General features: G+C 44.5%; 1 protein-coding gene across 1 annotated transcript in view; it reads left to right on the forward strand.

The window, feature by feature from the left end:
* Positions 1-26,160, forward strand: part of unc5cb (unc-5 netrin receptor Cb) — a 202,018-nt gene that overhangs the window by 170,196 nt on the left and 5,662 nt on the right. The window contains 5 exon segments of the mRNA XM_064942411.1: positions 12,007-12,198; positions 14,642-14,965; positions 14,968-14,988; positions 19,164-19,251; positions 19,384-19,561. Of these exon segments, the coding sequence (XP_064798483.1) occupies positions 12,007-12,198; positions 14,642-14,965; positions 14,968-14,988; positions 19,164-19,251; positions 19,384-19,561 (803 nt within the window).

The raw sequence follows: 26,160 nt of genomic DNA on the forward strand, positions 1-26,160 counted from the left end.
GCATCAATGAAGAATCATAGCTTTCACCTGGATTCACCAGGTCAGTCTACAGTGAAATTCGGAAAAGATTCAGACGCCTTGACCTTTTCCACATTTTGTTACGTTACAACCTTATTCGAAAATGGTAGAAAAATAATCTACACACATTAATAAAAAAGCCAAAATAGGTTTTTAGAAATGTTTGCAAATGTATTAATAATAAACTGAAATATCACATTTACGTAAGTATTCAGAACCTTTACTCAGTACTTTGTTGAAGTACCTTTGGCAGAGATTACAACGTTGAGTTTTCTTGGGTATGATGCTATAAGCTTTGCACACCTGTATTCGGGGAGTTTCTCCCATACTTCTCTGCAGATCCTCTCAAGCTCTGTCAGGTTGGATGTCCAGGATCTGGCTGGGCCACTCAAGGACATTCAAAGAGTTGTCCTGAAGCCACTCCTGCCTTGTCTTGGCTGTGTGCTCAGGGTCGTTGTCCTGCTGGAAGGTGAATCTTCCCCCCAGATCCAGAGTGTTCTGAAGCAGGTTTCCATCAAGGATTTCTCTGTACTTTGATCCATTCATCTTTCCCTCAATCCTGACTAGTCTCCCAGTCCCTGCCGCTGAAACACATCTCCACAGCATGATGCTGTCACCACCATGCTTCACCGTAGGTATGGTGCCAGGTTTCCTCCAGACGTGACACTTGGCATTCAGGCCAAATAGTTCAATCTTGGTTTCAATCTTGTTTCTCATGTGTCCTTTAGGTGCCTTTTGGCAAACTCCAAGCGGGCTGTCATGTGCCTTTTACTGAGTAGTGGCTTCCGTCTGGCCACTCTACCATAAAGGCCTGATTGGTGGAGCGCTGCAGTATGCTTGTCATTCTGGAAGGTTCACCCATCTTCACAGAGGAACTCTGGAGCTCTGTCAGAGTGACCATCAGGTTCTTGATCACCTCCCTGACCAAGGCCCTTCTCCCCCGATTGCACAATTTGGACGGGCAGCCAGGTCTAGGAAGAGTCTTGGTGGTTCCTTACTTCTTTCATTTAAGAATGATGGAGGCCAATGTGTTCTTGGAAACCTTCAATGCTGCAGAAATGTTTTGGTACCCTTCCCCAGATCTGTGCCTCGACACAATCCTGTCTCGGAGCTCCACGGACAATTCCTTCGACTTCATTGCTCGGTCTTTGCTCTGACATGCACTGTCAACTGTGGGACCTTATATAGATGGGTGTGTATCTTTCTAAATAATTTCCAATCAAATGAATTTACCACAGGTGGACTCCAAACAAGTTGTACAAACATCTCAAGGATGATCAATGGAAAACAGGATGCACCAGAGCTCAATTTTGAGTCTCTTAGCAAATGGTCTGAATACTTATGTAAATAAGGTACTTCTGTTTTTTTATTTGATTCATTTGCAAACATTTCTTAAAACCTGTTTTTACTTTGTCATTATGGGGTATTGTGTATTATGGGGTATAAGGCTGTAATGTAACAAAATGTGGAAAAAGTCAAGGGGTCTGAATACTTTTCCTAATGCACATGTCATGGAAAGAGTTAGGAAAGAGTGTTCTGAATGTTTTGTAAACTCGGTGTATATTAATATATGCTATTTTAAACTCTTTCGTGGGTATCGGAGATGGACATAATATGAAGAAAAAAAATAAACAAACACACAACGGTTGGCAAGGACATTGTTTGGGCTAATAGAGTCAGTCAATCAGGCACTTGTGAGTGTCAGTTAGTGTATGTGCATTTGTGTGGCTAAAGCTAGTGACCCGGAAGCTAGGCTCTCTCACTCCCGGATGCTAGGCTCTCTCACTCAATGAGCCTGTTGTAGTGGATGTAAGCAATGTCCCCACGCTCTTCTGTTTTTTTATTTGATTCATTTGCAAACATTTCTTAAAACCTGTTTTTACTTTGTCATTATGGGGTATTGTGTATTATGGGGTATAAGGCTGTAATGTAACAAAATGTGGAAAAAGTCAAGGGGTCTGAATACTTTTCCTAATGCACATGTCATGGAAAGAGTTAGGAAAGAGTGTTCTGAATGTTTTGTAAACTCGGTGTATATTAATATATGCTATTTTAAACTCTTTCGTGGGTATCGGAGATGGACATAATATGAAGAAAAAAAATAAACAAACACACAACGGTTGGCAAGGACATTGTTTGGGCTAATAGAGTCAGTCAATCAGGCACTTGTGAGTGTCAGTTAGTGTATGTGCATTTGTGGGGCTAAAGCTAGTGACCCGGAAGCTAGGCTCTCTCACTCACGGATGCTAGACTCTCTCACTCAATGAGCCTGTTGTAGTGGATGTAAGCAATGTCCCCACGCTCTCTGGCAGCTTTCATGGCTGGGAGAAGTTATTTCCGCCTCAGGTGTAAAACTTTCGAGTAGTCCTCATTAAAGAAGATGTTGGTTCCTCTCAAGTTCTTGGCTCTCTCCAGAACAGCCATCTTGTTCTTAAACCTTAGGAACTTGACCACTATTAGCCTGGGTGTGTCATCTGGGTTGGTTGCAGGTTTTCCAGACCTGTGGGCGTGGCTCCACCTCAATCTTCCTCTGATCTGCAGCTTTTCAGTGAACATTTTTGAGCCTTTCTCCTCAGACTCCATTCAGGTCTCATGTGAAGACTCTATGCCATCCACAACGATGTTATTCCTCCTGGATTGTCTCTCTCTGTTTCCCCAGTCATCTGTAATGATGATTCACAGACAGTGCTTATGCCGTCTCGCCTGGATTTACAGTTTGTTGTCATCTGGCCACCAGTCTCTTTCAGGACATCCAACTCTCTATGGGAGAGCTGCAAACTGTTCTTAAGATCCTAGACCTCTCTGGCCAGGTTGTCCATTTTTGTTTTTATTAGTTGAGTCCATCCAAGACTGAGGCACCGAGTCTGCCTGAAATATTACACCTCTATGTCTGCTCTCTCTCTCTCTTTTACCTCTTTCTCGGGCTCCGCCTCTACGTAGAGAATGAAGTGTTTGATTTTTCTCCTTTTCCGACAGTTGCTCGTGTTCAAAGGGATGTATTAATCTAAGTGATACAGTTTAATGCTCACACTTAGCAGGTTGCTGCCTTTTATCATCAAAGCACGGATAGGAGATTCCTCGAAGGTGGGGATATATGTTAAATAACTACAGGGGAGCTTGGCAAAGGGAGCACAGTGAAATGGCATTTTCAGACTTTCATCATTTGATTCTGGCGGTTTTGTTCTCTCCTCTGCTGTATGTCAGAGTGGGAATTAGTGGCCTAACATATGTATCTGTGGAGAATCTGCTGTCTTTAAGGTGATGTCTATGTTCAGACAAGGGGTATACTGAGGGCTGTATAGGGTGAGCTGATAGGGGTTGAAAGAAGTGAATGTTTTAAAATGCCTGCGTACTGGAATCCCCACACGGCATCTGCCATATTCTTGCCATATTCATAAACCTTCAACCAAAGTTACATGATCTGTTATTGTATTGTGGCGTTTTAATCCTAGTGTTCGCATGGCGCTGTGCACTTATGGCAAATACATAACCTTCCTAGCCCAAGATGTTATTTGTGAAATGGCCACGAAAAGCTGAAGCGTTTCCCTTTAAATAGCGAGCCGTCAACTTATCTCCCCGTCTGTGTTTCAGGTTGTGATGTCACTGGCACACGTACAGGGAAACACCTTTCTTATCTCCCCATCTGATGTTTCAGGTTGTGATGTCACTGGCACACGTACAGGGAAACACCTTTCTTATCTCCCCGTCTGATGTTTCAGGTTGTGATGTCACTGGCACACGTACAGGGAAACACCTTTCTTATCTCCCCGTCTGATGTTTCAGGTTGTGATGTCACTGGCACACGTACAGGGAAACACCTTTCTTATCTCCCCGTCTGATGTTGCAGGTTGTGATGTCACGTGCACACGTACAGGGAAACACCTTTCTTATCTCCCTGTCTGATGTTTCAGGTTGTGATGTCACTGGCACACGTACAGGGAAACACCTTTCTTATCTCCCCGTCTGTGTTTCAGGTTGTGATGTCACTGGCACACGTACAGGGAAACACCTTTCTTATCTCCCCGTCTGATGTATCAGGTTGTGATGTCACTGGCACACGTACAGGGAAACACCTTTCTTATCTCCCCGTCTGATGTATCAGGTTGTGATGTCACTGGCACACGTACAGGGAAACACCTTTCTTATCTCCCCGTCTGATGTTTCAGGTTGTGATGTCACTGGCACACGTACAGGGAAACACCTTTCTTATCTCCCCGTCTGATGTTTCAGGTTGTGATGTCACTGGCACACGTACAGGGAAACACCTTTCTTATCTCCCCGTCTGATGTTTCAGGTTGTGATGTCACTGGCACACGTACAGGGAAACACCTTTCTTATCTCCCCGTCTGATGTTTCAGGTTGTGATGTCACTGGCACACGTACAGGGAAACACCTTTCTTATCTCCCCGTCTGTGTTCAGGTTGTGATGTCACTGGCACACGTACAGGGAAACACCTTTCTTATCTCCCCGTCTGTGTTTCAGGTTGTGATGTCACTGGCACACGTACAGGGAAACACCTTTCTTATCTCCCCGTCTGATGTATCAGGTTGTGATGTCACTGGCACACGTACAGGGAAACACCTTTCTTATCTCCCCGTCTGATGTTTCAGGTTGTGATGTCACTGGCACACGTACAGGGAAACACCTTTCTTATCTCCCTGTCTGATGTTTCAGGTTGTGATGTCACTGGCACACGTACAGGGAAACACCTTTCTTATCTCCCCGTCTGATGTACAGGGGTAAGGGGACAGGGATACTGGAATGATGGAGGTAGATATGTATAGGGGGAAGGGGACAGGGATACTGGAGTGATGGAGGTAGATATGTATAGGGGGAAGGGGACAGGGATACTGGAGTGATGGAGGTAGATATGTATAGGGGGAAGGGGACAGGGATACTGGAGTGATGGAGGTAGATATGTATAGGGGGAAGGGGACAGGGATACTGGAGTGATAGAGGTAGATATATATAGGGGTAAGGTGACAGGGATACTGGAGTGATAGAGGTAGATATGCAGTAGCGTGCCGTGGTTCTGGGGCCTGGGCCTTCAGTGAAGTCCTACACAGTCCCACCCGAATTAATCCACCTCTTATTACCATCATTATGATGCCATGGCTCTAGACACTATACATTTAGACAAACGCAGTATAACCAGGCGTTGCGTCACCTTGAAATTGACATTTTTATTCAGAGAATTGCAGGGGAAGAGTACAATACCTTTTCATTGTGCAGCTTCGTTGCACTGCGCGCTTGTTCGTTGAGCTGTAGATCCACTCGGGTGTCCCCAAAAGTTTTCAAAAGCACCATTGTTTGTAAGTGCCCAGCCGTACTTTGGTGTCTCGTTGCTGCCTTGGTTAGACAACTCAGGTTTGCAAAGCCAGTGTGGCTCCAAACACCAAATCGATCACTTGCAAATAATAGGCATTCCCAGCAGTACAGTTTGCAGTGCTTCTCGGAGCCTGTCTTTGTAGCGTCGGCTTTGTAGCGTCGGCGTCTACCTCTCCTGACAATGTCTAACTTTTCTTGAAAAGTTTGCCTTGAGAATGGCGTTATAATTATATCCTCGGCCAAATCGATATCTTCTCCTTCCGCCATTGTGGGTTGAATAAACAGTTTAGTAGTACGCAAATTAATTCGTTGATCAATCGTTTATCAATTTCAGTTTCCTAGTTGGTAATCCAATCAAAAGACGTGCAGGCACTACGACTGCTAGCTGGCTCCTGTGTAACACTGGAGCCAGCCAGCCAGCCAGCCGGCGTACAATAGCCAACTCTAAAGCTGATTGGTTGACACTAAATTTTAATTTCCATTCACTTTCAGCTACAAGCACCCGCACTGTTGATTCTGAAGGCCTGAGCGCAGATTTTAGACCCCTGGCAACACATGATGGCTGAATACGATTGGATAAAATGTCTAACATAAAGACCAGCCCTCCAAATCTCAACCTGGGGCTGGAAGCAGTGCAGCCAAGAGGAACGCTATGAAATGAAGAGTGTAACTCTTACTCTGGGGAATAATTTAATACATATTTGTGGGAAAATATATTTAAAAAATATATATATTCTGATGATGTTTAGGCCAGCAGAGAAGGCCTTGCTGGCCCACCACTGTAGATATGTATAGGGGGAAGGGGACAGAGATACTGGAGTGATGGAGGTAGATATGTATAGGGGGAAGGGGACAGGGATACAGGAGTGATAGAGGTAGATATGTATAGGGGGAAGGGGACAGGGATACTGGAGTTATAGAGGTAGATATGTGTAGGGGGAAGGGGACAGGGATACAGGAGTGATAGAGGTAGATATGTATAGGGGAAGGGGACAGGGATACTGGAGTGATAGAGGTAGATATGTGTAGGGGGAAGGGGACAGGGATACTGGAGTTATAGAGGTAGATATGTGTAGGGGGAAGGGGACAGGGATACAGGAGTGATAGAGGTAGATATGTATAGGGGAAGGGGACAGGGATACTGGAGTGATAGAGGTAGATATGTGTAGGGGGAAGGGGACAGGGATACAGGAGTGATAGAGGTAGATATGTATAGGGGGAAGGGGACAGGGATACTGGAGTGATGGAGGTAGATATGTATAGGGGGAAGGGGACAGGGATACTGGAGTGATGGAGGTAGATATGTATAGGGGGAAGGGGACAGGGATACAGGAGTGATAAAGGTAGATATGTGTAGGGGGAATGGGGCAGGGGTACAGGAGTAATAGAGGTAGATATGTGTAGGGGGAAGGGGACAGGGATACTGGAGTGATAGAGGTAGATATGTGTAGGGGGAAGGGGACAGGGATACAGGAGTGATAGAGGTAGATATGTGTAGGGGGAAGGGGACAGGGATACAGGAGTGATAGAGGTAGATATGTATAGGGGGAAGGGGACAGGGATACTGGAGTGATGGAGGTAGATATGTATAGGGGGAAGGGGACAGGGATACTGGAGTGATGGAGGTAGATATGTATAGGGGGAAGGGGACAGGGATACAGGAGTGATAAAGGTAGATATGTGTAGGGGGAAGGGGACAGGGGTACTGGAGTGATAGAGGTAGATATGTATAGGGGGAAGGGGACAGGGATACAGGAGTGATAAAGGTAGATATGTGTAGGGGGAAGGGGACAGGGGTACTGGAGTGATAGAGGTAGATATGTATAGGGGGAAGGGGACAGGGATACTGGAGTGATAGAGGTAGATATGTACAGGGGTAAGGGGACAGGGATAATGGAGTGATAGAGGTTGATATGTATAGGGGGAAGGGGACAGGGATACTGGAGTGATAGAGGTAGATACAGTGCCTTGCGAAAGTATTCGGCCCCCTTGAACTTTGCGACCTTTTGCCACATTTCAGGCTTCAAACATAAAGATATAAAACTGTATTTTTTTGTGAAAAATCAACAACAAGTGGGACACAATCATGAAGTGGAACGACATTTATTGGATAATTCAAACTTTTTTAACAAATCAAAAACTGAAAAATTGGGCGTGCAAAATTATTCAGCCCCTTTACTTTCAGTGCAGCAAACTCTCTCCAGAAGTTCAGTGAGGATCTCTGAATGATCCAATGTTGACCTAAATGACTAATGATGATAAATACAATCCACCTGTGTGTCTCTGTATATATGCACCTGCACTGTGATAGTCTCAGAGGTCTGTTAAAAGCTCAGAGAGCATCATGAAGAACAAGGAACACACCAGGCAGGTCCGAGATACTGTTGTGAAGAAGTTTAAAGCCAGATTTGGATACAAAAATATTTCCCAAGCTTTAAACATCCCAAGGAGCACTGTGCAAGCGATAATATTGAAATGGAAGGAGTATCAGACCACTGCAAATCTACCAAGACCTGGCCATCCCTCTAAACTTTCAGCTCATACAAGGAGAATACTGATCAGAGATGCAGCCAAGAGGCCCATGATCACTCTGGATGAACTGCAGAGATCTACAGCTGAGGTGGGAGACTCTGTCCATAGGACAACAATCAGTCGTATATTGCACAAATCTGGCCTTTATGGAAGAGTGGCAAGAAGAAAGCCATTTCTTAAAGATATCCATAAAAAGTGTCGTTTAAAGTTTGCCACAAGCCACCTGGGAGACACACCAAACATGTGGAAGAAGGTGCTCTGGTCAGATGAAACCAAAATTGAACTTTTTGGCAACAATACAAAACGTTATGTTTGGCGTAAAAGCAACACAGCTCATCACCCTGAACTCACCATACCCAATGTCAAACATGGTGGTGGCAGCATCATGGTTTGGGCCTGCTTTTCTTCAGCAGGGACAGGGAAGATGGTTGAAATTGATGGGAAGATGGATGGAGCCAAATACAGGACCATTCTGGAAGAAAACCTGATGGAGTCTGCAAAAGACCTGAGACTGGGATGGAGATTTGTCTTCCAACAAGACAATGATCCAAAACATAAAGCAAAATCTAAAATGGAATTGTTCAAAAATAAACATATCCAGGTGTTAGAATGGCCAAGTCAAAGTCCAGACCTGAATCTAATCGAGAATCTGTGGAATGAACTGAAAACTGCTGTTCACAAATGCTCTCCATCCAACCTTACTGAGCTCGAGCTGTTTTGCAAGGAGGAATGGGAAAAACTTTCAGTCTCTCGATGTGCAAAACTGATAGAGACATACCCCAAGTGACTTACAGCTGTAATCGCAGCAAACGGTGGTGCTACAAAGTATTAACTTAAGGGGGCTGAATAATTTTGCACGCCCAATTTTTCAGTTTTTGATTTGTTAAAAAAGTTTGAAATATCCAATAAATGTCGTTCCACTTCATGATTGTGTCCCACTTGTTGTTGATTCTTCACAAAAAAAATACAGTTTTATATCTTTATGTTTGAAGCCTGAAATGTGGCAAAAGGTCGCAAAGTTCAAGGGGGACGAATACTTTCGCAAGGCACTGTATGTATAAGGGGAAGGTGACAGGGATACTGGAGTGATGGAGGTAGATATGTATAGGGGTAAGGGGACAGGGATAATGGAGTGATGGAGGTTGATATGTATAGGGGTAAGGGGACAGGGATAATGGAGTGATGGAGGTAGATTTGTATAGTGAGAAGGGGACAGGGATACTGGAGTGATGGGGGTAGATATGTATAGGGGGAAGGGGACAGGGATACTGGAGTGATGGGGGTAGATATGTATAGGGGGAAGGTGAGAGGGATACTGGAGTGATAGAGGTAGATATGTATAGGGGTAAGGGGACAGGGATAATGGAGTGATGGAGGTCGATATGTATAGGGGTAAGGGGACAGGGATAATGGAGTGATGGAGGTCGATATGTATAGGGGGAAGGGGACAGGGATACTGGAGTGATAGAGGTAGATATGTATAGGGGTAAGGTGAATAGGCAATCAGGATATATGATAAACAGAGTAGCAGCAGTGTATTATGATGTGTGTGTGTGTGTGTGTGTGTGTGTGTGTGTGTGTGTGTGTGTGTGTGTGTGTGTGTGTGTGTGTGTGTGTGTGTGTGTGTGTGTGTGTGTTGGAGTGCCAGTGTGCATGAGTGTGTAGAGTCCCGTGAGTGTGCATAGAGACAGTGCAAAAATACAAATAATGTCAGGGTCAAGGCTGGGTCAACTCAGATGATGTCGGGGTCAAAAGGCTGCTCTTCTCTGGGGCAGGGCTGCGTTCAGGATATTAATGTGTTGGCTCACCATCATTACACTGTGTGTGTGAAGGGCAGCGGGCAGCACTGCTTTGATCCTGGACGCTGATTAGTGCCTTTAAACATTGTCTGAACGAACGCCCAACCAGCTGAGGATGACTATACTCAAACAGACAGCAGCACTGCACTATGATACTGTAGACAACAACACTGACATCCTATAGGCTACGACAGAACGGCACAGAGCACGTAATGCGAGAAATAGCCTACAGCGCATATTTCCATTTGCCATACTTTTCCGTTCTCCCAGAACATTTCTTCTGCTGCCTAAGTACTCCCTCTTGCCCCCTCTGCCTCCCTCCCCCGCATGTGAAAATAGAGGACTCAGATTGAGTGCCATCTGCATCACTTAAAGACATCAGGCTAATATACGCAAATGGTCCAACGTTCATACCGGTTAGTGATTTATGGCTGTGGGGGCTGGAGTAGTGGTTAATACTGCCATCTACTGGTACACCATTGATCAACACCATTTGGAATCCATTTTCCAGTCATACAGTATGAAGCCATCAGTGGCTCTTTGATCTGAGCCTTTGTACCATGATGTTCTCTTTTGATTACTGATAATTTATGGACTCCCATCTACTAGTGTTGATTTTTCCCTCACGACATCTCACCATACACGGCTTGAAATCCTTTGTTCTCTCTCTCTCTCTCCTCTCTCTGCTCTCCTCTGTCCGTCTTTCTTTCTCTCTTTCTCTCTCTCGCCTCTCTCTTACTGTTTTTTTTCTCCCCTCTGTCTCTCGCTCCCTCTTTGCCCCTCTCTCTCCCCCTCCTCTAACTTTCTCTGTCTTTCTCCCTCTCTCTGTCTCTCTCTCACACACTCCCCCGCACACACACACACTTTTCCAGTGGCATTTAGACACCTGTAAAGAAGGCTCTATTTTTCACATGTCAGTTTTTTGACAGTGACGGATATTCTTTACAATTACCAACATCACAAAAGGCTTTGACACTGTTTCCAAGGCCATCCATCTTCAACTGTCCCACTATAATGATGGCTTGTCATTACAGTCTGGGTTCCACACACAGCCATTAGAACGAACAGAACCAAACCTCTGCTCTTAAAATCACCCATTCCCCAGCTGGAAGCAAAGCTCTGGGAGGGAGAGATGAAAGGAGAAATATATTTCTAGATCTTATCAGAGAAATGAGAGAACAAAGCTGGAGAAATAGAGGAATGTTAGTGTATGTACTCAATCACAGGTCCCTGTAATTAACAGCTGACCAACATATCTTTTTGAACCAGGGTTTTGATCGGCTTGTTACAACCTATGCTTCACAGATGTGTCATTGATCTATGCTATTACTGTACTGTAGTGACTGTGTTATTCAGAGTTAATGGTAATGCATACCATGGTACGGGGAATGCTTTCATGCATGTCATACAATATCCCACCCCTCTATAGTCTCTTTCTCTCTCTCTCTCTCTCTCTCTCTCTCTCTCTCTTTCTCTCTCTTCTCTTTCTCTCTCTTCTCTCTTTTTCTCGCTGTCTCTCTCTCGCTCTCTCTCTTTCTCTCCTCTCCTACTCTCTCTCTTTCTCTCTCTTGATTTCTTTCCCTCTCTCTCTCTCTCTCTCTCTCTCTCTCTCTCTCTTCTCTCTCTTGATTTCTTTCCCTCTCTCTCTCTCTCTTTCTCTCTCTTGATTTCTTTCCCTCTCTCTCTCTCTCTCTCTCTCTCTCTCTCTCTCTCTCTCTCTCTCTCTCTCTCTCTCGCTCTCTCTCGCTCTCTCTCTTCTCTCTTACTCTTTCTCTCTCTCGATTTCTTTCTCTCTATCTATTTTTCTCTCTCTCTCTCTCACTATTTCTTTTCTCTCTCTCCCTCTCCCTCTCTCTCTCTCTCTCTCACTCTCTCTCTCTTTGTCTTTCTCTCTCTCTCTCTGTTCTCTCTCGCTCGCTCTCTGTAATGCTGTCTATCTAATCTGCCCTTCATTTCAACTCTAAACTCCTGGCACATTAAACTGTCATTATCAGGACATTGGACCAGTACGGGTTTGACATTTCACTATGTCCTTGAACATTCCATGTGCAGTGCATATACTCCAACAACACCCACATGTCTTTTTCTAGAAGGGCGTGTGATGCAAAGGTGGAATTGTATATAATGGACCAGAATGAATTCATAGTATGAATGAGTAGGATATTGGGGTACTGATACTGTCTTTATTAGAAGACAGTATTTATTCGAAGACTGATAATACAACTGCCTATCACGTGACTAATGGAGTTAAATGTACCCTATGAGGTGATTACATATTTAAAGAGACTCTCTCTATCTTTCTCTCTCTCTCCTCTTCTCTCCCGCCAGCTGCCCCCAGTACAGATGACGTTGCGCTGTACGTTGGCGTCGTCATCGCTGTGATCATGTGTCTGGTCATCTCCGTCATCGTGGCGCTGTTCGTCTACAGGAAGAACCACCGCGACTTTGACTCTGACATCATAGACACCTCGGCCCTCAACGGGGGCTTCCAGCCCGTCAGCATCAAGACGGCCCGAACAGGTAGGAGGAGGGGTGTGTGTTTGTGTATTTTAGTATCAGAATAACAGGTGATAAATGAGTGTCGCACAACCTCCCTATCTGTGTGACGTGTTAATGATGAGGTCTCTACCAGGAAGTTGACTTCTCTGCCCATATCATTAACCTGCTGAGACAGACAGACCTAATTGGCTCAGACACGCTGAAAGCGGATGTGTGTCAGAGATAATGATCTGAATGCAGATGGTGGTGTTTGACTGCAGATGAGATGAGGTGGGAGCAGAGAAAGGTTACCCAGGATGTTTGTGTGGGCGAAGTGATGAGACTGGCTCTATTAGAATGCCGGTCACTAGGAAGTAGGGAGGGAGGGCAATCTAGCAGCTATCATTAAGGCTTAATTACGTCTCTCTGTGTGTGGTGTATTCAACTGTAATTAGATTTGGTCAGGACAGGATTGACTGGGCTGAGGACAGAGGCCGTGCTAAAAGGTTGGGACTGGTGGAAGTAGGGAGACGGAGGCATGTGGCTTGAACAGTTTGATATTTCGGTGGAGAGGGTGATGTTAGATTTAGGCTGGGGTGATTAAGTCAGGCGATGGACAGAGAGAGAGATAAAAAGAGATGTCAGTTCAGAGACAGGTAGAGGGATATAAAAAGAGATGCCAGTTCAGAGTCAGGTAGAGGGATATAAAATAGATGCCAGTTCAGAGACAGGTAGAGGGATATAAAAAGAGATGCCAGTTCAGAGACAGGTAGAGGGATATAAAACGAGATGCCAGTTCAGAGACAGGTAGAGGGATATAAAAAGAGATGCCAGTTCAGAGACAGGTAGAGGGATATAAAAAGAGATGCCAGTTCAGAGACAGGTAGAGGGAGATAAAAAGAGATGCCAGTTCAAAGACAGGTAGAGGGATATAAAAAGAGATGCCAGTTCAGAGACAGGTAGAGGGAGATAAAAAGAGATGCCAGTTCAAAGACAGGTAGAGGGAGATAAAAAGAGATGCCAGTTCAGAGACAGGTAGAGGGAGATAAAAAGAGATGCCAGTTCAGAGACAGGTAGAGGGATATAAAAAGAGATGCCAGTTCAGAGACAGGTAGAGGGATATAAAAAGAGATGCCAGTTCAGAGACAGGTAGAGGGATATAAAAAGAGATGCCAGTTCAGAGACAGGTAGAGGGAGATAAAAAGAGATGCCAGTTCAAAGACAGGTAGAGGGAGATAAAAAGAGATGCCAGTTCAGAGACAGGTAGAGGGAGATAAAAAGAGATGCCAGTTCAGAGACAGGTAGAGGGATATAAAAAGAGATGCCAGTTCCAAGGACCCCTAAAGCTTATATCAACCAACTCGGGTTGCTATGGCAGCCTGCACCTGGCCGTTAGAGAGAAATAGAGACAAAGAGAGACATTAGACCACACTACAGGTGTTTCATTTACCTCTCTGTGCCTTGTCGTCAGCCCTCAGGTAAACACGCCGCATGACGACGACACAATGTGGATTTTGATTTTGAATCCAAATAGGCTCACTATTCAAATCGCACCGCTAGCTATTTACCATAGTGGTAAATACATATTTACATGATTTCAATTTCTCTTACACTGTGTAAGGTAGAGAGGACGAGGAGCAGTGTGAAGACACAGAGGCTGTTACTGTAACAGTCCCCACCGGCCCACTCAACACCCATCATGAATATTCATGTGTGTACCTGTTAAGTAAACTGCTATATAATGATGCCATCTGTTCCTTATGAAACACCGTGCTGCAGAGCTATAGTTAGGAGCTCTGAGCAACAGGACTCTTCACACGGTTTATGCGTAGAGCTGTCAAGTCAACACATAACTCCACACAGTTTAGTAGAGTTTAAGGAGGACAGAGCTGAAACCAGCCGTGTGAACCCCACAAAAAAATGTAACCGAAAGCTAAAAATAAATGTTACCCAAAGCCTCTTAAAGGCCCAGTACCGTCAAAAGTCTGTTTTTTCCTATGTTTCATATCATGGTGAACAACAGCTGATAAAACTAACACTGTAAAAGTGTGAAGAAATGTGCTATTTCCTGTACAATCTACACAGGACCTTCTAATCAGCATGTTTGCATGGGCGAGCGTTTTGGCTTGACATCACCAGGCAGTAAATTGGTTAATAGACCAATAACAAAGAGAGTTCCAAACCTCTCTGCCAATAACAGCACATTTTCAGTTAGCCCCTCCCCACTCAGTCCGATCCCAGACAGACCAGCAAAAGTCTTGCTTGAGAAAGTTTTTTTCTAAAAAGCTCTTTTTCGTCAATGGGAATCCATTATGAAGGCCAATGTTACACATGAAATGATTTTATATTGACATAAAAAAACGTCTGCATTCGGCCTTTAACAGGTCAATACTGACTGATCCTGATGGTGTGTCGGTCTGGCTGCACCTCTCCTTTACACCCTAGTCTTACCACTGACGTCAGCGTTGTCCTCTCCTGTCCCCAGCTGACATCCTGACGGCACCCCCTGACCTGACCTCTGCGGCGGCCATGTACCGTGGACCCGTCTACGCCCTCCACGACGTAGCCGACAAGATCCCCATGACCAACTCCCCCCTCCTGGACCCCCTGCCCAACCTGAAGATCAAGGTCTACAACTCCTCTGGTCTGGTCACCCCCTCCGAGGACCTGTCTGACTTCTCCCCCAAGCTGCCCCGTTGCCTGCTGGATGGGGACACCATGGGGAGGAGGACCCAAACCCAGACTTTGCTCCGTACTGGTACCAGGGACCCCTCCTGTACCGCCCTGGGCTCCTTCAACTCTCTAGGGGGCACCTCATCGTCCCCAACTCAGGTATGGGTCTTTATGGGTCTGTCGAAGGAGGAGGAAGTGTGGTACAGTCTCAAAGTGGGTTGGTGTATAGTATTTTTTTATGTGTGTTTGAGTAAAGTGACAAATAATGGTTTTCTTAATATAGGACAGTCAAATAAATGATGCATGCCAGCAGAGCCACAACACAACACTAAACAATACATTCATTGGACTATAACAGTGACAAACGGTGCCCACAAACTGTTAGGGCCGACATAAAGCTGTCCCAACAGCAGTCCCAACATCTTACCAGTGCTACACCTGGCTATCAGCGGAGCCTTGTCTGGCAGCGAAACAGCTCATTCAGCCTCATTTACTCTCTTTGTAAAAAACATGGCAGTTATGGCTGACTTGCTTAAACAAATGTGTTTTCTACTGACAATTGAGATGTACAAACTATGGCATAAGGGAACTACGAGTGATAAGAGGCAATCTGTAATTTCGATTAAGACATTAATGAGCGAGCTGGGATGGATGTCGTCAATATAAATATTTGTTCAGCACTTTTGAAATGTACAGGGACAGAATTCAGAACACGGGCTGTTATTACAGTATTCTTCCTGTACACTAAGTCAGAACCGAGGGATGAATAAAGTGGGCATATAAGCAGACAATGAAAGCTCTTTCAATATTCGATAATGACATTCCTCTAAAACAGGCTATAAAATCAAATCAAATCGATTTTTATTGGTCACATGCACATGGTTAGCAGATGTTAATGCGAGTGTAGCGAAATGCTTGTGCTTCTAGTGCCAGCAGTGCAGTAATATCTAACAAGTAATCTAACAATTCCCCAACAACTACCGAATACACACAAATCTAAAGGGGTGAATGAGAATATGTACATATAAGTATATCGATGAGCGAGCAGAATTGACAAGGTGCAGTAGATGGTATAAAATACAGTATATACATGTGATATGAGTAATGTAAGATGTAAACATCATTAAAGTGGCATTATTTAAAGTGACTAGTGATCCATTTATTAATAGGCTACAGGTGCACCACCAAGTCAGAACAGTAGGCTAAATTATTAGGGGAAAAGGGACACAACATTCACTTAGTGTTACTTTCTTAGCTACAATATATTAGCATATTACATCATTTATATAGCAGCATGCAATACATTTTTGGACTTGGCTTGTTGTGCTGTGCTCACTTGAACAGGAAGGTATCGCGGTGGTCCTTCGATGTCACATTTTTGTCATCGAAGTCTGGCATTCTTGGGATTTATGGCGCTTTCAAGGCAACTGGGAAGTCGGGAAAAAATAAGGTTGAATCATGACGTTAGTGATCTTCAGGTCGGAGCTCTAGAAAGAGGCCCAAGTTCCCGACTTGGAATTCTGAATTGGATGACCGTCCAAAATGTATTTTCCCAGTCGGAGCTCATTTTTGCCCGAGTTCCCAGTTGTCTTGAACTCTGAGATTTCCCAGTTCCGAGTTTCCAGTTGTTTTGAAAGTGGCAGAAATCATGCTGGATTGACATCATGGCTAATGTTGAATGTTTATCCTTTTAAACTTGGAAAAGAGACCCTTAAACCCAGACTTGGGACCACACATCCACTCCACTGAATACCAGGCTAGTGATTTCTTTGCAATGCTTGCAGTTAGCCACTGATTCATTCCAAACCGATCATAGTTGAATTTGCGATTCCAAACTTGTTGTGTAATGTTTATGTCCAATGGCCGATGAGCACCGATATGTTTTATCTATAACTTCTCTTCATAATGTCTCTTCATATGACAAGTATTGAAAAGGATTTGCCAGTAAATCGCTGACTTGATTCATGATGATGACTGCTAGCTAAGGTTTTGATGTTGATGTATGATGTTGACAGGATCAGTCCAACCAAAGTTGCTGTAGATATAACGTGAATTGAAGCCATTTTATGTGCTATTTCTTAGTTTTGATGCCTTCACTATTATTCTACAATGTAGAAAATAGTCAAAATAAAGAAAAACCCTTGAATCAGTAGGTGTGTCCAAACAATGAACTTTAAACTGAATAAGTATTCCGGTAAGGCTGTTAAGTTATTTATATGAAAACGTCCTTGCAGATCCATCTGGCCCTCGCCATAAGCAATTACCAGACCACTTTGGACTTTGTCTAGACTAGATTGGAGATTTGGTGCTTTCATACACTTACAATGACATTGGTTTGAGGTGCTTTATCAGTTCTCCCCATGGTACAGAGAAGGCCTTTGTTAGTAGCTGACAAGGTCTCCTCGTGGTGACTGTTATTAGGAGCTGCCTCCTTAAAGTGACTTAGCACAGTGTAATAACAGGATTAAGAGCCTCTGTGGAGGCTGGACTGACACAGAGATCGTTCTCACACCATCCCCCCATTCCATGCCTTCCTTCCATCCCCCTTCCCACACTACACACCATCCAAGGGCGCTCTAGCTTTCCATTATTTCATTATGAACAGGAGATGATGCTGTGATCCTGACACCGCTTCCCCTCTTAGTCACCAGGGATCACCCTTATCCTCTACACATGGCCTGCAATGGGGACTAACGTCATACTGAAGCATGACTCCCTGGAGAGAGAGAGGGAGGGGGGAGCGAGAGGAGAAGGGGAGGGGGGAGGTAGAGAAGAAGAGGAGGGGAGTGAGAGGAGAGGAGGAGGGGGGAGCGATAGGAGAGGAGGAGGGGAGAGGGGAGCGAGAGGAGAGGAGGAGGGAAGGGGGGGGCGAGAGGAGAAGGGAATGGGGAGCGAGAGGAGGGAAGGGAGGGTGTAACGAGAGGAGAAGGGGAGGGTGGAACGAGAGGAGAAGGGGAGGGGGAAGGGGTAGGGTAGGGAGAGAGGGAAAGAGAAATTTGACTCTGAAAGAGTGCTCAAAGCTCTCAGCGGTCAATCAGAGCATGGGTTCCACACAGTGCGTGACAGGGTTGTAAGAGTAGCTGGGTGCCTGGCTGCTCAGAACACAGAGCACAAGGTTGGTACAGTTCTGCTCTGTTTAGGCCTGTAATACTGCTTACATGATCTGTGGTGTTCCCACGTCGCACACATGTGGTTTGTTTTTAATGCACCACAGATGCATGATGACAGCTGGGAAAAACAGGCGGAAACATTAAAGGATAACAACTTCTAGGGTTTCTGGAGTTGTTCCTCTGGAAAACCATCTCTGGCTGATGTTCCTGTTTAGCCACCTCATCATGTTACACAGGCAGAGAGAAGAACACATCTGTCATAGGATATGTTTTCATTCCTGGGTAATTAAATACTGTGCGGCAGTAGGAGAGTGGGCATACTGTACTTAGCGTTTCAACTAATATCCTTTTTTTTCTCTTTGAAGCATTTCTCTAAGTGAATGCAGGAGCTCTCTCTCGCTCTCTCTCTCTCTCTCTCTCTCTCTCTCTCTCTCTCGCTCTCTCTCTCTCTCTCTCTCTCTCTCTCTCTCTCTCTCTCTCTCTCTGTTTCTTCTCATACAGTAGCCTATCCGCCTGATACAGTATCTGTGTAGTGCTGTGTGATTTCCCTTCTAGATGCTGACTGCCACCCTTTGAAAGGTTCACTACAAGGACATGGGAAATCAATGTGATATCTGACAAACCCTGGAGACAGAGAGAGGGGGGAAATCTCCCTGAAAAACAGAGCAAGCAGGACATCAAATCATATCAGACACAGATGGAGAGAATTTATATCACTGCCTTATAGCCATACAGTTCAGCATTGGGATGAGACTAGAGAACTCATTGATGTTGTCTTATTCTGCCATATAATGGGTTCAGTGTGTGGCAGTATTTACACTACAGTAAGAGACAGTGGGAAGGGGCAGTGATATGGCTGTTGGTGGTTTGGCCTAGTGATGTCTCTCCCAATGTGTCTCTCTGTCTGTCTGCTTGGGGCCCCAGGGCTGGGCAGGGGATAAACACTGAACACAGAATGACAGAGCATGACAGGGAGATGTCTAGAGGGCAGTGCTGGGCTGGTTAGTCCACTGTGTGTGTGTGTGTGTGTGTGTGTGTGTGTGTGTGTGTGTGTGTGTGTGTGTGTGTGTGTGTGTGTGTGTGTGTGTGTGTGTGTGTGTGTGTGTGTGTGTGTGTGTGTGTGTGTGTGTGTGTGTGTGTGACCACAGAACATGTGACCACGGAGCGTGTGACTACAAAGTGTGACTACAAAGTGTGTGACCGTGGTGTGTGTTGTCTCCACAGGGGTGAGTCTGCTAGTTCCAGCAGGAGCCGTCCCTCAGGGGAGAGTCTATGAGATGTACGTGACCGTCCACAGGAAGGACAGCATGAGGTAACTACAATCTTTTCTATTCCCTCTGGCTGTGCTGTTTATACCAGACACACATCTCCTACGCACACTACCCATACTGTCACAACACTAACCTGTGTGTGTGTGCGCGTGTGTTTGCGTGCGTTCCCTCAGGCCCCCAGTCGATGACTGCCAGACAGTGCTAAGCCCAGTGGTGAGCTGTGGCCCCCCAGGGGCTCTCCTGACACGCCCAGTCATCATCACCATGCACCACTGTGCTGAGGCCGACAGTGGATCAGCCGAGGATTGGCTGATTCAGCTCAAGACCCAATCACAGCAGGCCCAGTGGGAGGTGAGTGGCATTATATGTTCTCTGACATGCAATGGGTACCGGACGAAGTGTGTGGAGGTGGAAGATGGTACTGGAAAAAACGGCTAAGGTCAATGTCATGAGGTAGGATGACAGTGGGAATAAAAGGAGTAGAGAATGGGATAAACAAATGTATCTCTGCACACACAGCACAAGCTCAATTAGAGACAGAGGATTGTGTAAGAACAGTTATAGGGAATAGCATGCTGGCATTTCCCCCCCAGGCTCTCTGTCTTTTCCGCTCTTGTGTGAGTGTGTCCCATCATTAAAATCAGTGATGATAATGAGTTGTGTTGCCGTGGGCATCTCTGTGAACATAGCCCCATTCCTAGCCTCACAGCCCTTTGTTTTTAACACACACACACACACACACACACACACACACACACACACACACACACACACACACACACAATGGTTTAATTAGCAGTAGCAGGAGGAGGCGGATGCAACCTACGCAAACGCCTCCGCACCAGAAACACTTCCTTAAAACTGGTTAGCCAGCCAGGTTGCTCAAGATCTACTTCGAAATCCGACGTCAGTCCACGTCGAGGAGATGCCATCAAAACCCACCACTAGGGGTAACGGTGAGCGTTATTACCATAAAATAGGCTTGGTTTTCTGCTCGGGTGTTGTAGATGGGCGTATGCTGCGAGCTATGACTCCAGGGGTTGCATGTTCAATCCCAGTGATAGACACTCATTTAATTTGTTTTATTTTTTAAACCTATCCCTAACCTTTAACTCGTAACTCACCATTCAAAATGAATGTCTAAACTTAACAAGCCACGAGGCGCCGGCGACAGCGGCGTAGCAACCGTGACATCTTGTTGGGTTTGCGCTGTACCCCCTTATGCTGCAGCAAATGTAGGCCAAGCTGTCACAGGAAAAAAAGTTGATGAGATGATATGTCTGCGTGCATTGTGAATTGTACTCTATACCAAGATGGGCTATCTCTCCCGACCCGTTGAGGCCGTTGAGAAGCCAGATTTAGATATCGCATATAATTTAACAGTTCCATCTCACGCCATGCTGTTCATATAAATATATTATTATAATTTACCGGTTTTCTCACAGTTATTTATCCTGGGAAAAGGGAGTGTTTTTTGGCGGTAAATCCCGGTAAATCTCAGTAACCGGGTCCCCGCCATTCAACCCTAATAAACACACAAACTCACGCTTTCTCAGTTCAATAATACACTCTCCCCACGACACTCCCACACACTCATTCTTTCCCTGGCAGTTGAGACGTACTTCAGTTGTAGGGTGCCTTCTTTCTCCTTAGCTTCAGTGTGGAATTTCTCTTTTACTCTTATATGTGAAATGTAATACAATTGCTGGTAGTTATTATGCAAAATAAATAACCTATCAATTATTCTTTATAATTTGTCTGGAAAGCATCTAGTTGTAATTCTGTCAGATAGACTGGGCCAATGTAGTATTGCCATGTGAAGGGAAGTATTTGAGTGGCGGTGTTAAACATTGAAATGGTTCCATTTCAGCTAGCTGTCAGAACAGAGCCTCTGGGGCCTGGTCATCACTGGCCTGTCAACTGACACACTTCCATCCCCTCATACACAGGCCTGGCCACGCACTATTATTCTTCAGCTGCTTAGCAACAGCTTCTGACCTGCTGTCATTCCATCAGAGCTGATAGAGCCCTACTCTACTTCTCAAGGTCTGTGGGTGTCTTTCAGGAAGCACTGGGGTGTAGACGTGTGTTGGAAAGAGAACACCACCCACTGGAACTCACCGGTCGAATCAACGTAGTTTCCACATCATTTCAATGAAATGACATTGAACCTACGTGGAATAGATGTAGAAACCATCCCAGTAGATGGTTTCCTAGTTTCCTGTATTACTCCCTAGATCCTTACATTCCTAAATAAGTCTTAACAAAGCAGTGGGATTTCTAGTAGTTATTAAAGGTTGTGTCGAACACTACTACTGGGATAATCTCCATTCCTGTTTTATTTCCTCGATTCCTGTTTTATTTCCTCGATTCCTGTATTATTTCCTCGATTCCTGTATTATTTCCTCGATTCCTGTATTATTTCCTCGATTCCTGTATATTTCCTCGATTCCTGTATTATTTCCTCGATTCCTGTATATTTCCTCGATTCCTGTATTATTTCCTCGATTCCTGTATTATTTCCTCGATTCCTGTATTATTTCCTCGATTCCTGTATTATTTCCTCGATTCCTGTATTATTTCCTCGATTCCTGTATATTTCCTCGATTCCTGTATTATTTCCTCGATTCCTGTATATTTCCTCGATTCCTGTATTATTTCCTCGATTCCTGTATTATTTCCTCGATTCCTGTATTATTTCCTCGATTCCTGTATATTTCCTCGATTCCTGTATTATTTCCTCGATTCCTGTATTATTTCCTCGATTCCTGTATTATTTCCTCGATTCCTGTATATTTCCTCGATTCCTGTATTATTTCCTCGATTCCTGTTTTATTTCCTCGATTCCTGTTTTATTTCCTCGATTCCTGTATTATTTCCTCGATTCCTGTATTATTTCCTCGATTCCTGTATTATTTCCTTGATTCCTGTATATTTCCTTGATTCCTGCACTTAGAGAGAAGAAACGGGTTCTGAAAGGGTTCTTTGTCTGTCCCTTTAAGGTTCCTTTTTGGTTCCAGGTAGAACTAGGGCTGTTGTGGTGACCATAATACCATCACACCGGCAGTCATGAGTCATGACTGCAGTAAAATTCTACGTGACTATTAAGTCACGGTAATTCCCTCTTATGCATTCTGGACATGTGTTAGTAGAACCCAACTGGTACTCAGGGCTCTATTGTCCCTCTAACTACTCTGACATCAATGCAAACGCAATTGAAAATCACACCAAACACTTATCATCAAAACAGTATATGCTTTTAAAACTCACCTCACTGCGATTGATCAATTTGAAGAGAGAAGTTCAACAGCAGGTTGAAAGTGAGTGGAACACATTTTCGTTGTGGATGTTGTTTCAAAGCCTAACACGACGAAATGGACAGCGCTTTCTAAGTCAAAACACCCATATGCATATTAGAGCTTAAGAATATGCATAGGATTATATGAGCCCAAGCCCCCTCCAAAAAACAGCATTAAAGTAATGATTGTGCCGTTATGCAATACATAGCCTACTGCATATTACACATTGCAGAAAAACATGAGAAAACACTGATTAAAGTTATCTTTGGTACATAATTGGTCGCCAACAGTTTAATGAAATATGTTTTGTTGTGAAAACATATTACTATCGATTTCCCCGAACAGATTTCACTTGGTTTCCCAAATGAAGCACTGGGTAGCTGCAGGAACCGGGTTAGAGGTCTCCATACAGAGTTTTGGCTCAACTGTCACGACGACATAACCAAAGTAGCCTACCTGACATGAGTGAAACTAACCAGTGGCCTCATACGGATTACAGGTATTTTTTCTCCAAGCCCTATTCCTGCTCATTTGATAATGGGCCATTCTGAATTGAAACAAATGTTACATATTAAATTGAGAATAGTCTGATTGGTGAAAATACAGTGTGGCCACTTGATGAGAGAACATCGTGATCAGCCTCAGGCAAGGAATAGAGCACAAGCTTTTTTTGCAACTTCCTCAAACCATCAATAGCCTATAGTCGCATAATGCAGCTCATATACACTGTATATACAAAAGTATGTGGACACCCCTTCAAATGAGTGGATTCGGCTATTTCAGCCACAACCGTTGCTGACAGGAGTATGAAATGTAACACATAGCCATGCAATCTCCATGGACAAACAACGTCAGTTGAATGGCCTCACTGAAGAGCTCAGTGACTTTCAACGTGGTACTGTCATAGGGTTCCACCATTCCAAGTCAGTTCACCAAATATCTGCCCTGCTAGAGCTGCCCCTGTCAACTGTAAGTGCTGTTATAATGAAGTGGAAACGTCTAGGAGCAACAATGGCTCGGCCACGAAGTGGTAGGCCACACAAGCTCACAGAACGGGACTGCTGAGTGCTGTAGCGTTGTAGCACGTAAAAAAATTGCTTGTCTTCGGTTGCAACACTCTTTACCGAGTTCCAAACTGCCCCTGGATGCAACATCAGCACAACTGTTCGTCGGGAGCATCATGGAATGGGTTTCCATGGCCGAGCAGCCTCACACAAGCCTTAGATCACCATGCGCATTGCTCGCTACCGTTGGACTCTGGAGCAGTGGAAACTTTCTGGAGTGATGATTCACGCTATACCATCTGGCAGTCCGACGGATGAATCTGGGTTTGGTGGATGCCAGGAGAACTCTACCTGCCAGAATGCATTCCAACTGTACATTTTGGTGGAGGAGGAATAATGGTCTGGGGATGTTTTTCATGGTTTGGACTAGTCCCCTTAGTTGCAATGAAGGAAAATCTTAATACTACATTATACAATGGCATTCTAGACAATTCTGTGCTTCCAACTTTGTGGCAATAGTTTGGGGAAGGACCTTTCCTATTTCAGCATGACAATGCCCCCATGCACAAAGTGAGTTCCATACAGAAATGCTTTGTTGAGATCGGTGTGGAAGAACTTGACTGGCCTGCACAGAGCCCTGACCTCAACCCCATCGAACACCTTTGGGAGGAATTGGCATACCGACTGCGAGCCAGGCATCAGAACCAGGTATTGGGCGATGCCAGGCAGCCAGGCATCACCCAACATCAGTGCCCGACCTCACTAATGCTTGTGGCTGACTGGAAGCAAGTCCCCGCAGCAAAGTTCCAACATCTAGTGGAAAGCCTTTCAGAAGAGTGAAGGCTGTTATAGCAGCAAAGTGGGGACCAACTCCATATTAATGCCCATGATTTTGGAAAGAGATGTTCGATAAGCAGGTGTCCACATACTTATGGCAATGCAATGTATCTTTTGATTTCTAAGGCATTCTATGGTTGGTAGGCTACCATTCACAACTACAGTTGCCAATAACTCTAAATCTAGCATATGGGACCTGTTTCAAATGATCACTTTTACACACAACATAGCCACTTCATATGTGCACTCTCGCTCCGAATGGGAAAAATGTCCTTTCTATTTTATTCAGCTAAATTCAAATGCATTTTTCTTACTATAAAATCCTATGACATAATGGCATATCTTGTCTGCTAAATGGTGCATAGGTAAATAACGTACAGTAGGCCGACTCATATTTTGTTATTCTGAAATACATTTTCTTTAGACCTGCCTAAAATAAATTAGGATGTATTGTGATGATGTATATTCAATTGATTTATTAGACCATTGAAAATGTAGTTCCAAAAGCGCACATCAGCGGCTTGTATGTGGCTTGTATGTGGCTTGTAGAGACCGCCACAGCCCTAGGTGGAACCCTTTTGGGTTCCATGTAGAACCCTCTGTGGAAAGGGTTCTACATGGAACACAGAAGGGTTCTTCTACCTGGAACCAAAAGTGTTCTACCTGAAACCAAAAAGGGTTCTTCAAAGGGTTATCCTATGGGAACAGCCGAAGAAACCTTGTAGGTTCTAGATAGCAACTGTAGTGTAGAATTCTAGATACAGCAGTGGGCCTTAGACTAGTTCAGAGTTGTATAAAAGTTTGTTGGAAGGAGAAACTAGATTCCTGTATATTTTGACTGCCTAACCCATCTGCAGTCAGCAGAGCGACTCAGAGGAAGATGAGGGTTTGATGCGGTAACGAGAGACTGGTTTGAGCCAGTAGACCCTTTTCTCAGCTGTTTGTTCCACTGCATCACCAACATGCATGTCCTGTCGGTCTCAACACATTCATCACAATGTTACAGAGCCGTCACTGCCCATATCAACATAGTGACGCCATACTGCATCAGAAACAGTGAAATCTGATGATTATCAACTCACAATCTGAAGCCTACAGATTGTTCTAGGCCTTCAGAGAGAAGCTTGATTTGATGTGTCTTGGACTCTCTTTTCCAGCTCTGCAAAAAACAAAAAACAAACATGTATAACAGACATGAGAATCTCCATGATGTTACTACTGGTAGGAGGTATATGAACATTTGATGAGGAAGTCATCTGTAATATACATACAGTTTTTAATGTGGGCTACGTAGTGTGTGACTATGACGGATTGCCTTTGGGCAGCCAATAAACCGAGATTGCGGCGTGAAAGCGTTTAAACAGAGAAATAACTATTGATTATATCTCAGCCTGTCAGCCATGTGGATGGTAATATCCGTAGATGATGCCTGGCTGTTTTATATCAGCTTCTCTTCCCGCTGAGCTGAGGCCAACCACACACGTACTGGTGGACTGGCGATATATTGCTTTTGCTATGACATGCGCTGTCAGAATGGTAGCTCTCCCTTCTGTTCTCCCCATAGAGAGAGGCAGTCAGACAGTCATACGGAGAGAGATTCAGCGTCTGGCTCTTATATTACCGTCGTACAATGTGAATAATCAGATGTCTCAGTGATGTGTCCAGCACAGTGAGGTGTGTGTGTGTGTTTTATTTTTTTATTTTACCTTTATTTTACTAGGCAAGTCAGTTAAGAACAAATTCTTATTTTCAATGACGGCCTAGGAACAGTGGGTTAACTGAACGACAGATTTGTACCTTGTCAGCTTGG

Source organism: Oncorhynchus masou, chromosome 28 (genome assembly GCF_036934945.1).
Source record: "Oncorhynchus masou masou isolate Uvic2021 chromosome 28, UVic_Omas_1.1, whole genome shotgun sequence".
NCBI classification, from domain to species: domain Eukaryota; kingdom Metazoa; phylum Chordata; class Actinopteri; order Salmoniformes; family Salmonidae; genus Oncorhynchus; species Oncorhynchus masou.